The 14,520-nt window shown below is 32.6% G+C and overlaps 1 protein-coding gene across 1 annotated transcript in view; it reads left to right on the top strand.

The window, feature by feature from the left end:
* LOC145286290 (uncharacterized) overlaps positions 1-14,080 on the top strand; it is a 97,122-nt gene extending 83,042 nt beyond the window's left edge. Inside the window, exons 2-6 of the mRNA XM_080135150.1 lie at positions 1,258-2,771; positions 3,703-3,851; positions 5,780-5,841; positions 7,746-8,730; positions 13,525-14,080. Coding sequence (XP_079991276.1) covers positions 1,258-2,771; positions 3,703-3,851; positions 5,780-5,841; positions 7,746-8,730; positions 13,525-13,724 — 2,910 coding nt within the window. The 3' untranslated portion in view covers positions 13,725-14,080. The remainder of the gene's footprint in view (positions 1-1,257; positions 2,772-3,702; positions 3,852-5,779; positions 5,842-7,745; positions 8,731-13,524) is intronic.
* The last annotated feature ends 440 nt before the right edge of the window (positions 14,081-14,520 follow it).

Raw genomic sequence — 14,520 nt, 5'->3', positions numbered from 1 at the left:
GGGAAAAAAATGAATATTGAACAACAGAGCGATTTTATATGTAGAGAAATTGCTTTTTAATGCTATGATTGAAACTGTGTAAATAAAACTTTATTATAAATAAATAGCTCTGTTTGTTATTGAGCACTATTATATAAATATAGTAAAGGTATGATCCAGTTTCTTGGCATGTCTAGTATGATGATCCAGTAGAAGTGCTAGATGTATTTGTAAGCAAAAAATCAGCCATGTTCTCTTTAAAAATGGCGGCCTTTAATTTTAAATCAATTTAAGCAATTTGTCAAACTGAATTCGTTATACAACTCTTCAACATTAAAACATACAATAAAACTCGATAGTTCGATAAATTTTATTTTTACTTATTATTTTTCTACTGGATCTTTTTTCATCATTTTTAGCATTTATACTAATTTCAACATGATACATAAAAATATAATTAATTTTCATATATTGGGTACAATATGATAATCAATTGAGTATAATTGTTTTGCTGTATCACAGCTCTTCTGTGCAGCTAGATTAGCAACTACCTCAAGCCAGGATTGAAACTCAACTGCCACCTAGGCAGTCAGAAGTTCTAACAGTTATACTATTTGAATGCTGTTAAGATAGGTATGTGAAATTATAATAATCAAACATTATTCACACACCTAAGCTCCATTACAAAGAGTATTGCAGTATGCGCTAGTAACAGTTTTTTTTTATTTCAGTCCCTTATTGGGGAGTGAAATATAGAGAGCATTTATAGTCATCCACAGACAGATGATGAGTACCATATTAAATAAATTATGGACAAAACAAAGATGCTATATTCCAAAAATCATGTAAATCAATCAAATAATCTTATTTAGTAAAAATTTCTAACAATAAAGTTTAAGAGTTGTATTCAATGGATTTATATGAGGATTTGTGAGGCAAATCGTATTAGAGGAATGAATATGACTAGTAATTATGATTAGTAACTTTGTAAATATCAAGGCTGTGGAGTTAGAGGTTTGGAGTGGAGTCACAGTTGGACTCCTAAGGATGCTAGGAGTCCAAGTTTAATTTTTTCATTTCAGAAGAATCAACACAGTCTGAATATCGGAAAACTTTTAAATAACGAGTCAAATTCAAAGTCAGGAATTCTAAGAGTGAGGATAGATCTTATATCTTCTCACTTTGCGACGTTGGTAAATATGATTTGCAGCATCTTTTACTATCAACATCATTATTATGATGATCATCATCTTTTTTTTCATTTGTTTCTCATTCCAGATGGCTGCAGCTACACAGCCTTCCACTTTTAAACGGCCATTTTACAACATGGATAACCCCGGTGTCAGTCTCTACCGTGATTTGAAACTGAAACGAAGGCGAATACTCGACCTTGTTGGCTGTGATACTGATTCCTGCGTGAGCAATGAGAGTCGACGCAGCATGGGCAGTGAAAGTTCTGGTTATGTGTCTGACTGTGACCAGTTCAGCGATGCAAGCATTGAGAGCGCAAACTCTCCCCACAACCTTATGCCTGCTGTGGACGACAGCACCAAAGTAAAGTCGGTCGATGCTCAGTCTTCAAGTGTCTTGGGTGATAAAGCCTCTAACTTTGCTGAAAAGCAACGCTTCGAAGAATTTACCATGAAGGTAAAGGTCGAGGCTAACAGTGACAGTAGTAATAGTAATAATAATAATAACAATAATGATAATAACAACAATAATGACTGCAGTAAGAACAGCAACAACAATCAATACAATCATGATAACAATGATGCAATGAAGAATACTACATCTATGAATTGCAACACGCCTAGTGATATTGACAACACCAATTGTGATATTGGTAGCAACAACAGTAGTAGCCCGGTGAATATGCCATTTGGTGTTACCTACGTAGGCTTTCCGCCTGGATTTGTATGGCATCAGCGAATAATTAATGACCAGTCGGTGGGAGAGAATATGACCACGGTGAACATGATCCCGGTGATGACGACGGTAGCAACACCCACAGTCCATACGATGCCAACTATGCTGAACACGAACAGCAACGCTAACAGCAATGTTACTGAAATGTCCCACGTCAGCTTTGTTCTTGACCAACCCCAACAAATAACCAGTGAGTGTATCCAGCCCCCAAATACACAGCCCCAGCCTCAGACACAGCAAATTACTGTACCAAACACTTCACCCAACCAGGCATCAATACAAAGGCCTGGTGCTTACCAGATCTGCCAATATCCATATATCAACCCTTCACATAAGGAGTTTGAGCAGCGGGGGGTACCGGAGGCTAAAAAACCATGGGTGGTTCCTCCGAATGATAACCACCCGAGTTATATGTGCATGACCCCTACAACTGCAACATGTAGTACTCCTGTTGCCAACACTAACGATAATGGAACAGGTAGTCCGAACAATCCTGGTGGAGTGAACGGTAACAATGGTAACAATAACCACCATCACCACCACCACCATCATTACCATAGTAACAACTCGAGTAACATCGCCAGCAACCACCTCCACCACAACAACAACACCAACACTGCCATAACCCACAACAGCAACAACAACAGTAGCAGCAACACCTCCCCCTCCAGTATGTATTATCACAATTCAGTACAGTTGAATAAGGAGTCAGAAGTTTGTCGTATCGATGAGCAACCTTGCAACACTTTGTTGGACAGCGACATGAAAGTCATGGACGTGGACAGTGATAACGAAGAGCCAATGATTTGTGCCATTTGCAATGATAGAGCCACCGGTTTGCATTATGGTATCATCACATGTGAGGGGTAAGTTTTCAAAATATTTAATTTTAATGCTATATTTATAATAATAATATCTATATATCTATAAAAGTGAACATGTCTGTGTGTGTGTTTACATTTCCCTACGCAATAACTCTGTCAATTTTAAGTCTACAGACTCGAAATTTGATGTACAGGGTACTGAGATTTGGGAAAATCTTTGTGATCGGTTTTCACCCAGAAATTTTGCTGTTAAGGAGTCAAAGTTCAACGATTTGACCTTTGAGAACTCTACCAAACTCCTCCAACAATTTTGGGTCTAAACACTTGGTTTAGATATAAGTTCCTTGGACATGGATCTAACTTAATAACTTGATTTGAGCCCAAAACAATAAATGTTAAGGAGTCATAATAGGGGTCAAAGTTAAAAAAATTGACCGTTTTTTTTTTGCTCAACACCCGGGCAACGCCGGGCTGAAATGCTAGTATATATATAAATATATATATATATATATATATATATATATATATATATATATATATATATATATATATATGTTATCTATAATACTATAAATAAAGAATTTACATAAAATTTACATCTCTATTCTTGTGTTGCTTTTCGCTTACCTCCCTTGAATCAGTTAAAACATACAGCTAATCTAGAAGTTGGGCTCAATTATGGATTTTGGTACAAAATGATTTGTTTTGTTTAATCCTGTAAAAACTCACTCCATGTCCTTTAATCAAAGCTGTGTGTCTCTTCTTCCTGAGATTCTCATGAATGGCTCTGCTCTTTCAGAGAAATTAACTCTAAAACTTCTTGGTCTTTCTTTCTACTAAAATCTTTCTTGGAATTGTAAAAAAAATTGCCTTCACTGTTGCTTAATTTCAACTGTTGGTTAAAAACTCGTTCCCTTCAATGTTACATTTCAGTATTTTATTTCTGACAATGTTATGTCTTTATTTCTGACAGGTGTAAAGGTTTCTTTAAACGCACAGTACAAAACAAACGGGTGTACACATGCGTCGCGAGTGGCAACTGCGAAATCAACAAAATGCAACGAAATCGCTGCCAATATTGTCGTTTCAAAAAATGCTTGCAAATGGGAATGGTTCTTGCAGGTGAGTCAAACTTTGCATTTTTTTTTTACCTGCTCTGCACTTGTAAAATTAGCATAAACAAATGTTCGGATAACAATTACAAAAGAAAAATAAATTTTGACTCTTGCTGTAACTCAAGATTTTCTAGATATTTATACACAAGAAGAATTAATTTCCAAGGCAGAATAGTTCAGAGTTGGACGCATTCGAGACATGTTTAAGACTTAGAGGATTCGAGACATGTTTGAGACACGAGAGAGTGGAAAAGAATGTGTTTGAGGCACAAAAGAGCAGGAAAGAACATGAGTCTTCAAAGAAGTGGGTGTTCAAGATGTGTAAGTGGTGTCAGAGCCAAGCTGAAAAGTCACACACGGCTAGAAAAGGAGAAATGAACCATTTTAGAAAAAATGTAGTGTTGGAAATACCGGATATAAAGGCTTCTGTTAAAATAAGAAAGTGGGTCAAGATTTTTCCTTTTTTCCTGTTCCTTGCGATGGAGTCTACAACGTATTGGGTCCATTAAACGATAACAACATCATGTTTCTATTTACTTTGCTCCTCACAAGGTGGGATTTTAGAATGGAAAAAATCCAACTCTCCAAAAAGGGGTACAAAAAATAAAAACTGTCTCACTTTGGAAGGATTAGCCTTCACTGACCAAAAACAGAACAGATGAAGTCTAGTATTAGAACAGATACTACACTTTGCAATATTTATTTGCACAAAATATAAAAAATTGCAAGTTAAATAAATTAAGCACTAGGCCATTCAAAAGTGTGGGGGTAATAATATATAATTCTCATTTTTTTATGCATACTATTTTTTATACATATCATTTTTTATACATATCATTTTTTATACATATCATTTTTATATATATTTTTATACATATTATTTTTTATACATATTATTTTTATACATATTATTTTTATACATATCATTTTTTATACATATCATTTTTTATAAATTTTATTTTTATAATATTATTTTTTATACATATTTTCTATACATATTTTTATACATTTTATTTTTATACATTTTATTTTTTATACATTTTATTTTTTATACATTTTATTTTTATACATATTATTTTTATACATTTTATTTTTTATACATTTTATTTTTTATACATTTTATTTTTATACATTTTATTTTTATACATTTTATTTTTTATACATATTATTTTTTATACATATTATTTTTTATACATTTTATTTTTTATACATTTTATTTTTTATACATTTTATTTTTATACATATTATTTTTTATACATTTTATTTTTTATACATTTTATTTTTATACATTTTATTTTTATACATTTTATTTTTTATACATATTATTTTTTATACATATTATTTTTTATACATTTTATTTTTTATACATTTTATTTTTATACATTTTATTTTTTATACATATTATTTTTTATACATATTATTTTTTATACATTTTATTTTTTATACATTTTATTTTTTATACATTTTATTTTTTATACATTTTATTTTTATACATTTTATTTTTTATACATTTTATTTTTTATACATTTTATTTTTTATACATTGTATTTTTTATACATTTTATTTTTTATACATTGTATTTTTTATACATTTTATTTTTATACATTTTATTCTTATACATATTATTTTTTATACATATTATTTTTTATACATATCATTTTTTATACATATCATTTTTTATACATATCATTTTTATACATTTTATTTTTATACATTTTATTTTTTATACATTTTATTTTTTATACATATTATTTTTTATACATATCATTTTTTATACATATCATTTTTTATACATATTATTTTCTTCAAATTCTTTTTTATTTCACCCAATTTCATATTTTCAAAGTTTGAGTTCATTCTACCCTACTATTTAAACCTTAGCATTATTTATGTTCTTTTAAAGCAAGTATATTTCTTTCTCCTCTCATTTTTCAGCTGTGCGGGAAGACAGAATGCCTGGAGGGCGAAACTCTGGTGCCGTTTATAATCTATATAAGGTAATATTTAGTGATAAGAAGATTTCAATATTTTTACCGATTCCAATTCTTTAAATATTTAGCTATAAAATCATTATTTTTCCCGACTACTGTAAAAGCATATGTTAAATATGCATATATTTTCTCAAACGTAAAAAAAAAAACACTTGTGGAGGGTGATATAAAGATTTTAATTTTAGTTTAAAATCAATGAGTATTTATTAGTTTATTATCACTACCAGCAATGGAGGATTTTGTTTTAAACAAAATCAAATTAAAAAAAAAACAATAATTAAAGGAATCGTTTTTGGCTTCGGAAGGTCGTAGGTTTCATCAACCGAAACGTTGTGCCAATAACACCCAAGATGAGAATAATTGTCCGAACAATCAAAATAATCTAAAAGAAATTCATTGCCATTCTTATTAAGCGAATGGTAACCCTCTTTCTTCGTACAAAACCATTCAGAATTAGAAGTTTGATTTATTTGGATTATTTTCACAACGTTTCAGTCGATGTAACCTCCAAACTTTCTGCAGATGTATCTTGTTGAACTCAGGAATCTTTCTCTCAAACTTGGGAATCTTCACAGACTTTCAAACAGAACTCTTTATTTAATCTATGGGGGTAGCATGCTTTCGTTCCATCTACCATGACTTGATAGAAGTCCCAAGTAATTTGCAATTGTATTTTTAATGTTGCCTGCACTGAGGATTGAACACTCAACCTCTAGATGAGGTTAAGTGTTCAATTGTACCAAGTACTGTACAACTCAATTGTACCAAGTACTTTATCCGCTGTGAGACACTATGAATTGTAATCCGAAGAATCCAAATAATACAAATAATCAATCCTTATCTCAAACACTCAGAAATCTAATCATTTTTTATTCTTCTTAGCTCCTTACATCAACTGGCTTCATGCATTGTCTCAAGTGATTTCCATAAAAAAATAAATCTATATATCTATAAAAGTGAGAATGTGTGTGTGTGTGTGCTAGGGCAATTTTCAACTTATATATTCAATGAATTTTTGATCTACAAACTTGAAATTTGGTATACAGGGTATTCAGACATGTGGAAAACTTTTTAATCAGTTTTCATCTGGAAAAAAAGATAAAAATTGAGGAATTGATAGATGGGGGTCATCAGATTTTTATTTGTATGTCAACTGTTTCATGAATGCGCATGCATAAATGGCTCACATGACAGATTCCTTATGTTAAGTATAAGTATGTTCGAAAACACTTTTTAAAGATTGTGTCAAGCTAGCCTAATGGTTATCATAATTGACTCATTGTCTTTGTTTTGATTTCCATTTCAGTTTGAGTATTTTATTTTATAATTACAAAAAGTAACTGTTTAGAAAAGCTAATTTTTTTGTTGTTTTTATATAGACATCACCACTTATCAAGGTCAAGAGGCCACTTGAGGATAAGGGTTAAAGAGTGTACAGTAGAAATTGGGCAATATAGTAATCGTTAGTATGAAAATTCAGTAAATTTGTTAACTTATATGGAACGGCTCATCAAAAACTTGTTTATATTAAACTTGAAAACAATCATATTGAAGTCAGCTGGAAAGCAGGAAAACGGAAGACAATTCCATAAGCGTGTAGTTCTAAGAAAGAAGCTTTGCTCATAATACTCACATGCACATGTGTCAGTTTCTGTATAAATTAAAATATAATATTTATGTATACTTTCTTTTATGACCAGGTAATGCCAGGCAGCCTGCTAGTTAATAAATAAATATATAGATGAAAAAAATAAGATTAATTTATTTTAGAAGTGACGATTTTTAAAGCTACTTATTCCTGTTTTTTTTTTTTATTTCGTTCTTGTTAGCTTCTTACGTAAAGTGGCTTCACGTGTTGCCTGGAGTGGTTTCCATGAAAAAATAAATTTTGTGTTGTTTTTTTTTTCCAGGTGAAATACAAGAAGCACAAGAGAAAGAAGCAAATGGCAAAGCTGTATAAACAGAAAGTCGCACAGATTAGCGTTGACCAGGACATGAACATTAAGACTGAACCTGTAGACATCCGCAGTCAATTGAAGATACCTCTTGAATCATCATCATCTGTTATGAACCCAAGACGGACAACAATTGTTGCCCAGTACAACCCGGTTGCTGCTTTTACGCAACAGCAACAGCAGCACCAGCAGCAGCAGCAGCAACAACAACAACACCAACAACAGCAGCAGCAACCACACCAACAGAGAGTCCAGTTACCTGGGATTCACCAACAACAGCAAATCCAGCAACAAAATTGTCAGGCTGATATGAAAGGAGGCCAATTTCAGTATCAAAATGAACACTCGAAACATATAGGGTCACGACCTCAACCGGTGAAGCCGCCTCCCTCACAGTCACAGCCTACACAACTAATGTCGTTGATGCCAGTTGCTGCAATGCCTCAATTTGAACGCCTCATCAATGAACTCATCCAGTGTGACTGTTTGCTCGACATTGCCGACGCCTGTAAACTGGACGAACTGGTCAATGACGACATTGTCTCGAACACGCTGTACAAAATCGGAGACAACATTGTAAACAACCTGGTGAAGTGGACGCGGCAGTTGCCGTTCTATAGTGAAATCCCGCTGCAAATCCACCAACAAATTCTGACTGAGAAATGGCATGAGCTCCTCCTGCTTATCACCACGTCACATCGGGCGCTAGTCAATAGTGGCCGCATGTCCATGACGTTTGGAGAGCTTTACCGGTGGAACATGTCGAAGTTGGCGAAATATCTGAACAAAAACTTTGAAAAATATTTCACACTGGAAGAGCTGACCAATGAGATTGGAGAGATTGTCGAAAAGATCACGCATGTCATGGCCGCTTTTATGAATATAAATTTGTCCAAGCAAGAATATGTCTGTTTACAAGTGGTGCTGCTGCTAAATCAGAGTAAGTTTCTTTTCCTTTTTTTATTCACCCAAAAACAAATTAGCTGTTATAATCTATGGTCCCCCCTTGCAAAACTTTCACAAAAAAAAACACTCGCCTACCTACAATTGCTATCAACAATTTCCCTCACTCTCTATCTGTGCCTAAATCTAAACACAGATTCCACAAAAAAAAGCTTCTTTCCCAGAACAGCCCACCTATGGAACACTGTTCCACTGGCCTTCTTTCCGTCCAATTACAATATGGTAGCCTTCACGTCCAATGTAAACAAATTTTTATTGATTCTACCCAATTTATACCATTAATGATTACTACACTACTACTTTACATTCATTAACCCTTATTCTTGAGTGGCCTTTGGACCTTAATAAGTGATGACTCTCTTATAAAAAAAAACTTTAGGTACAAAAGTGTTGTAATATTTAAGTGCATGGTGAAACCTTTTTGAATTGCGGGTTTATTTCTGATCAAAGCAAAGAACGTGATTCTTACTGGTAAAGCTTGTCTGATTTTGAAAAACCTAAAACAAGTTATTAGATCACCAAAGTCAAACAATATTGAGCCTGGTCAGTACCAGATGAGTGACCATTTGGGAATACCAGGCGCTGTATGTAGGAGGATGTCAACACCTCCTTGCAAGAACTGTAAAAATCTAACATTGTTAGCTTCCCTGACGACCAGGATATATATATGACTGAGGAAGGCTTGTAAATTTGATTTCCCCAAGAAACTTCCTCCTTTGGGGGAAGATGGTTCAACTTGCCTAGGTTGAATGCTGCTGCTTTTTTTTTTAACCACTACCACCACGACAATTACTATTAGTATTACTACTACTATTCATATCTTTTTCGTTCTGAGATCAAACATTTTCTGATTTTATGCAAACTCATTTTCCAGTTCTTATGGTCCAGCAGGTCAGTTGTCTCCAGATTCCTCTCTGTCTAGTCTTATTTAATTATTTCCTTCCAAATTTTCCTTGGCCAGCTAATCTTCCTGTGATTTAAAGTACCATGCTTTTACTATATATATATATATATATATATATATATATATATATAATACATATGCTGCTTCTCATTTGGGGGGTACAAACATTGGTTAAAGGGAAAATTATTCCTAACTCGCATTTAGGTAAAAATGCACTTTCATATATATAATTGAATTCATTCCAAAAGTATCACAAAACAAAACCAAATAACATCTATCTATCAATATATATATATATATATATATATATATATATATATATATATTAATGATGGGACGATTCCAATATTTTTCCCTGATTCTGATACAATTACTGATCCCGTACTAAATTCCCAATTCCAATATAATTACCGATTCCGATTCTTTATAAATCTCTAATTATTTAACTGTAAGATTGTTATTTTCTCCGATTTTCATAAAAACACATGTTAAATATGCAGATATTTTCCTAAACGTCAACATAGACTTGTGGAGGATGATCTATCGATTTTAGCTTTACTGATAATTTAAAATCAATAAATATTTATTAGTTTATCATTATTACCAGCAATGGAAGATTTTGCTTTGAACCAATCAAATAAAAAAAGACAATTAAAAGAATCGTTTTGGCATCGGAAAATCGGCATCAATTGTTCTGGTTCCGATACCAATTTCGATACCCTTATATCTTCCGATTTTTCCAATTCTCGATTTTGATTAATCATCCCAACACACACATATATATATATATATATATACTCCTGCCACAGAACTTCTGATAAATATAATGTTTTCACTTTGACTTTCCATGTCTCACTGACTTTAGCAAATAGGGTGCATACCTTTATAACTATTTGCTAATATTTTCACTCCTCTGATGAGATGGTAGACATCGAAACCCTATAGGTTAAGGAGATAAACTTTCTAAAACATTCTTTGTCTTGCTTAGAATAATAAAAATTCTTTGATATGAAACTCAACCACTTCATTTCATTTCAATGAGAGTTTTTTGAAATTCATTGAATTACAATTTAATTTATTTGCTCTATCTTGAATATCGAGCAATTCTCGTTTAGATGGGATAACTTATAGAATATTACTGCCAGTAATATTTTGTAAACCTACAATCTCACGTTTACATAACCACTGATTGTTAAATAAAAACTACTCCGAAGTATATATATATATATATATATATATATATATACACGCAACAAAAGAAAAGCTTACTAAAAGTTTTATACCAGATAGGACTTTTGAAATTATTAGATTTAATGTTATTTATACACTACGTCTATTCATTCAGAGTGCAACTTTTTGGGGAGGCGAATTTTCCTCCGATTTGAAATCTAACCTTGTTAATTGTTCTTATAGTAAATAGCGACACTAGATCTAATTGTTTTATACTAGCTGTGCCCAGCCACGCATTGCTGTGGCTTATGTTTATGTTGTCAGTACTTGTAGATAACTTAGGTTTACAGTGTTGGAAACATGAGGGTTATATATCATAGAAGAAAATTTTAGCCGATTTAATTTTTGTATGTAAGTATAGCGTATTAACAAGAATAGTTCGTTTTAAAAAAAGGAAACTTTTTTAAAGAATAAACCAACAAAGTAAGTGGGAGATCGATGGCATTTGCTAAAATAGAAAAGAGTAAGGAAACTTTTTTATTTATTTTAATCAAATAAATATGTGCATTCTCACACCTTTATTTTTAGAAAAAAAATAAAGCTGAAATATTGATATTTAAAAGTAACCGGCCGCATTTAATGAATTGACACGTCTCAGTAATGAAAATATCCCAAAAGTAATGCAACACGATACGGTATAAAATAATAAATTAACTAAATAGTTTTTGAAGAAATGAGAAAATTTAGCTATTTCCCATGTCTTTATGGCAGTTGTAATCATTTCTTTCGTTGAATCATTGCTTATTGGGTAATGTCCAAGATCAGAGGTCCTGGATATGACCTTAAACTATATCTGCTGGTGAGGCTCCAGCTTGCGGGCTCTGGGGAGTGTAGAGCCACCCTTTAATTGCCATTGCTCCCAGGTCCACTCTGACCTGGAGTGGTAGTACCTGTTAGGGTCCCAACTATGGGTTAAATAGAAACCGACTTGCAAAAAGCAAATATATTCTAGTTAAAAAAAAATTTTCTTCAAAATCACCAGATTCGGCATTAAATAACCTGAAAAGAGTTAAAACAAAAACAACCAACCAACCAACTAACCAACCAACCAACCGTAAAACAAAAACAACCAACCAACCAACCAACCAACCAAGATCAGTGCTCGAAAAAAAATAAAGCTACCAGAAGTGGATATAGTTGATTATGTAATGCAACAGAACGGAGTGACAAAGTCAAGATATGCAAAACGAAACCATATATTTATTAAAAAATTTACTTTAATTTACTAATATTACGAAACTCAAAAAAGGGAAAACTTATTGGATTATCAAATAAGAAGAAAGTATTTTAATCAGCAAAAATAATTTAATTTTAACATTCCTTGTGCTATCACGACACCCTCTCCCCAGACAACTTCTTGTATTACCAAATAATAAAACAAATATTGTAATGAAAATAATTTAGTTTCAACATGATCATAATAATGTAATAAATTATTTTATCAAATATAAATTTATATATTTATATTTGATAATATTTCAAGAAGTGTGTTATTTGTTTGTGTTTTGTCGTAACACAAGAATTGTTAAAACTATTGTAATGTTTCTGAATAAAAAGTAAGTAGTTGTTATCGTGTGTGTAAATAAAAAAATGAAGTTCCGTATTCATCGGCCGACATGTACAATGAATACCCACCACATATAGTTTTGGTACCCTAGCCTAAATATAAATACAATAAATACTGAATCCAAAACATACTGTAAATATGCATGCACATATAAGTAGAAATACAATAAATGAAAAATAAATATATACTGTACACACGATGGCTCAGCCGAACACATGCAACCACAAACTTTAACGGAATTGGATTGGTACGACTGTGTAAACAAACGAACAGGGGAAAATTGGAAATGCAAATATGCTCTCTGTCTCTCTCTCTCTCTCATATATATATATATATATATATATATATATATAGTTATCCAAAAAAAGTGGCAATTTAGTAATGTGTTAGGGTTAATATTTTTTTTCCAATGTATTTAACAATGGCAGATGTGGTTTTTGAATTAGAAGCATTGGCTGGGGAAAGATGTCATGTAGCAATGCCATGTTTTAATGTTGGGTAAACGTTCATTTACATGGAATATCTCCATTCTGGAATAAGGGAATAGGCAGGTCGCAACCAATTGCAGTGGAAGGACTTTGCCAGGGGAGAATTTATTATTTTGGGATCGAACATTTGTAAGATTATGCTATGTCTATGTTACTGATAATGAGTTAAGGGCAGTGTAATCACAGTAGCATTGGAAAATGTAGAATTGGTCCCGATCTCAACTGGTAGTGGTTTTAGGACTAAATAATTAGGGAGAAAAATATGAACTCCTTCCTCTGTAGATTTGGCGATTGTGATGGTGTTGCTCATCAGATGTAATGTAGCATTTTATTATCATGAGTGAATGTGGCAGAAAATGTGGTCGTAAGCTACATAAGATAGTATTGATGTATTGAATTCATATGTGGCATTTCTTGTTGAAAACCTACAGTACTTCGCAGAAATTCTCCTCTGGACCAATCAAAATATTATTGTATAATCTATATATGTATTCCATGCTAAAAGTGGCAGAAATTCTTATTCTTTCCACATTCAACATTCTAATATATATGCTTGTTTTTTGTCATTTTTTATTTTTTCAGACCAAACAATGCCGGTGAAAGAAGTGGAGAAGGTCCAGGATCGATATACAAATGCCTTGCAGCAGTACATTGCTGTCCATCACCCGGATGAACCAAACCGATTTGGGGAGCTATTGCTGCGGCTACCCGAGATTCAGTCTGCCTCCGCACTCCTGCTGAAGAGCAAGATGATCTATGTCCCCTTCCTGCTAACGTCCTAGTTGGCTTGAGCCCATTTCCGTCTCCACGAAACCATCAGTCTGTAGATATTTCTCTTTGTTCACAGCCAGTGTCCTTCGTACATAATCCGTAACAAAACAACTACTACTACTACTTCTATTACTACTACTACTACTACTGTTCAGTGATTAAGGATGACTAAATGTCTCTGAGATCTTAGGATCGACAAAAAGATAAAATATTTTCAAAATAAGGAAAAAAAAAGGAGTAATATAAATTAAAAAACGGAAACATTATACCATTTTCTAAGACACTGCCATTTTCTTGTAAGGGGGCCATTCGCCCACAGCACAAATAAAGAGAAGAAAAAAAATAAACAATACATAAAAAACAAAAACAATCACTCTATTAAGAAACAAAAACAAAATAATTAAAAAAAAAAAAAGCAATCACTTCAGTGTGGTTATTTTTATTTTTATTTTATTTTAACCTTACCAAAAAATTTTTTTTTTTCTTTTTAGATCCCCCCCCCTCTTCTCCACTTCATTTATTTTTTTTTTTTTTTTAGGTAGAGTTCATATAAAGTGTCCCTTACTGATGGACCTCCGGTATTATAAAGAAAGGGGGGGTCAACTGCTATTTAACTGTTAGTGATTTGTGCCTTTGTATCATGCGTGTAAAATTAGTTGTCCCCGATGAGATTCTGGCTCTGGCTGGCCAGGTCAGATAGATGACGACGCCTTCTAAAACGACAACAGCAAACAAAAAGAGACAGAAAAAAAGTGACCTGTTTGTTGTTACATGTGGCACTGACCACGTGGATCAAGTCTGGTTGAC

Source organism: Euprymna scolopes, chromosome 10 (genome assembly GCF_053919585.1).
Source record: "Euprymna scolopes isolate OS-2025 chromosome 10, ASM5391958v1, whole genome shotgun sequence".
Classification (NCBI taxonomy): domain Eukaryota; kingdom Metazoa; phylum Mollusca; class Cephalopoda; order Sepiida; family Sepiolidae; genus Euprymna; species Euprymna scolopes.
Note: the sequence above shows the minus strand (reverse complement) of the source record. Positions and strands in the feature narration are given on the sequence as shown.